Here is a 2,784-nt window from a genome sequence, read left to right on the forward strand (position 1 = left end):
ATACAGTCACACATACTCAAATCTACATATATTTGAACATTATCTTCATTTTGATTCTGACAACAGTTTATTAGATACAAACAAAAATCACTGTTAGCCACACAAATCGCTCTCTATGGGAAACCAGTTTAAACCAGGCCAAACATTATCCATTCTATTTATTATATCTGACCTTTAATATAGGCTAGGCCTATATATACATTTTTCTTAAATCTCTAATATAAAATCACGGATTCTGCATGCCTTGTATGTAATGTGAAAAGTTTCTCTAACTAATTTCCACAGTGGAGTATGCTGTATAGAGTTTCCTCGGGGCACTTGTTTACTCAGAAATGTCCTTAAAGAAGAACTGCACTTAACCAACTGGAGATACTGTGGCTTATAGCCCTCAAAATCCTACAGAAACCCAGACGCTGTACAAACTCTGGGTACACAGACATGGGTTATGAATCTGTGGGTCTCCAGCTGGTTTCTTTAAAAAAAAAAATTTCAAAAGTCCCCTTTCTCCGTCAAAATCTCCAAGGCGAAAAGGAAGCCTGCCAACCACTAATGCATAAAATGCCATGAAATCAGAGGGCACCCACAAAGAAAGAAAAAAATCCTCATTTATACCTCTCCGACAACTGCAGTAGCTATAGGTCTCACACGGAGCAGCAATTTCTGTCTCCTTAAATAAACAACGATTAGTCTCAAACGGGAACAGATTGTTGCTTTGGATGGGTTAATGGTTATTTGGTTGGTAAGCATGATACCTTGGCTCCTGGCCCCTGTAATCAATAGGCTGTTGCAACAACATTCAGCTTGTAGGCTAGTCCTATAAGTACATGAAGGCACGGCACTGATGTTTAATATTAATATGTGCAGAGACCGTAGCCATGAATAGTTTGCGTTTTTGTTTATTCACTATACTATCAGTGTTGCTGAGCCATACTTCCAACTACAGCCCAGACAGAACAGACAGTGGGGGACATGTCACTGATCACGGTTTCTCTCCACACCAGTCATTTTAGAATGGACTCAAAGATTATAAATTATTCTTTTTTATTATTATTTAATAATTTGCATCATACATAATGTATTCAATAAATGTACCAGTAGCCTACTGCACATATTAACTAGATGTGCATTTTTGTAATGTGTGCCTTGTCGGCGGAGGACAGGCTCCCCCTGTTGAAAATAAATAAATAACTTTAATAACTTAAATTCCACTTGTATTTCAAGAATTTTATTTAATTAAGCCATTTCATTTACCAAGACCCTGCTGGTTTAGCTAAGCATGGCTTTCTTGCATAAGCACTTTTATTTAATGACATTCTTAACATAACACATTAAAATGTATTCTAAAATATCTGTTCTGAAATTGAGGCAGGACACAGGACTAAAAATACAAAGCCAAGGCGCTGGCACTGTACTTGTTTGACAAAGCTGCAGCCCGCCTGTCATCTCCTGTGATGTCAGCGGCATATGAACAATGAGAAGCCCGCAGCAGCCCCAGTTAGCCGTCACCTGTCCGCGTACACTTCTTGTCTTTCCTTCTTACCTGCATAAGTTAGTCTTCCGATTAGCAGAGTTTCTACATCGTGGACACGATGCTGTTCTACGGGAGTTGCAGCTTGCTCCTGGCACTGGTGACTTTTCACGGCGCCGCTCGCTCGGAAATGGTGTTCAGTTGTCCGAGCTGCACTGCGGAGCTCCAGGCGGGTTGCCCGACTCTCACGGAGACGTGTGCTGAGATTGTTCGCGAGCCGGGCTGCGGCTGCTGTCCAGTGTGTGCCCGGCAAGAGGGCGAGCTGTGCGGCGTTTACACACCGAGATGCTCCAGTGGTCTGCGGTGTTATCCCAAGCCGGATTCGGAGCTGCCCCTGGAGCAGCTGGTTCAAGGTTTCGGGAGATGTGGACGTAAAGTGGATACTGAGCCCACAGGAAGCGCAGAGCCTCGGGAAGTCAGCGGTAAGTGATTAAAAGGGTTTATATAGGCTAAGTGATTTAAATGTATGATTTGTAGCAGTGATATGAGATTTGAATAATTTTCCTCTTCCTGTAGCCTAGCCTGCATAATGATAACAAATCTGATGATTTAGTAGGCTTAAAGCTGTTCCGTTAAAATTTTAGAGGGTGTGATTATTTTTTTTATTCCTTATGAACAATTGATGAAAAACGCATTTCATGTAATAGTGACAGAAGGCATTACCTTATATTTTTTTAATAACACGTATGAAAAAGAGTACAAATGTTTAATAAAACATAATTTGTCCTTGACAAAATGAATGAAATAGTATACGTAGCCTACATTCATACATATATATATTTATATATATATATATATATATGTAGGCCTATATCTTTTCACAAAAGTTTCCTATTCCGTGTTTTGCTGATACTGCGGTTCTACTGCAAATTATCAGCAATCATCGATTAAAGACTTGATTTCATTTTGGAGCTCGATAGTTGATCGTAGCCTAGGTTAGGCTAGGCTACTCTACAAATTATAGCCCACATATTTTAGCAACCTTTTATTTAGGCACCTGTTGTAGCAGTCTGAAGTATATGTTTATAGTTTTGTCTATGAAATTAAACATTAGGTAAAGAAGGAAAAATAAAATAAAAAGAAAGCGTTTACTGGAAAACTAGGGAGTAGGCTACATGGAATGCAACAGTGATAGCTAGACGGATTTTGCGCTTTGACCCTTTCCTGCAGTAAATGTATCATTGTGTGTGTGTGTGTGTGTGTGTGCGTGTGTGCGTGTGTGAGAGGGGGGGGGGGGGGGGGGGGCGCCTGCCCCA

General features: G+C 40.5%; 1 protein-coding gene across 1 annotated transcript; it reads left to right on the forward strand.

The window, feature by feature from the left end:
* The first annotated feature begins 1,438 nt into the window (after positions 1-1,438).
* Positions 1,439-2,049, forward strand: LOC107569455 (insulin-like growth factor-binding protein 2-A). Its single transcript, XM_016255556.1, has 2 exons — positions 1,439-1,950; positions 2,045-2,049. Exons 1-2 carry the CDS (start codon positions 1,590-1,592, stop codon positions 2,047-2,049), a joined length of 366 nt encoding a protein of 121 aa, XP_016111042.1. The 5' UTR covers positions 1,439-1,589.
* Positions 2,050-2,784: the final 735 nt, after the last annotated feature.

Source organism: Sinocyclocheilus grahami, unplaced genomic scaffold (assembly GCF_001515645.1).
Source record: "Sinocyclocheilus grahami isolate Dianchi unplaced genomic scaffold, SAMN03320097.WGS_v1.1 scaffold1347.1, whole genome shotgun sequence".
NCBI classification, from domain to species: Eukaryota; Metazoa; Chordata; class Actinopteri; order Cypriniformes; family Cyprinidae; genus Sinocyclocheilus; species Sinocyclocheilus grahami.

Coding starts and splice junctions, on each gene's coding strand:
- LOC107569455 (XM_016255556.1), top strand. CDS start 1,590: ATGCTGTTCTACGGGAGTTGCAGCTTGCTCCTGGCACTGGTGACTTTT.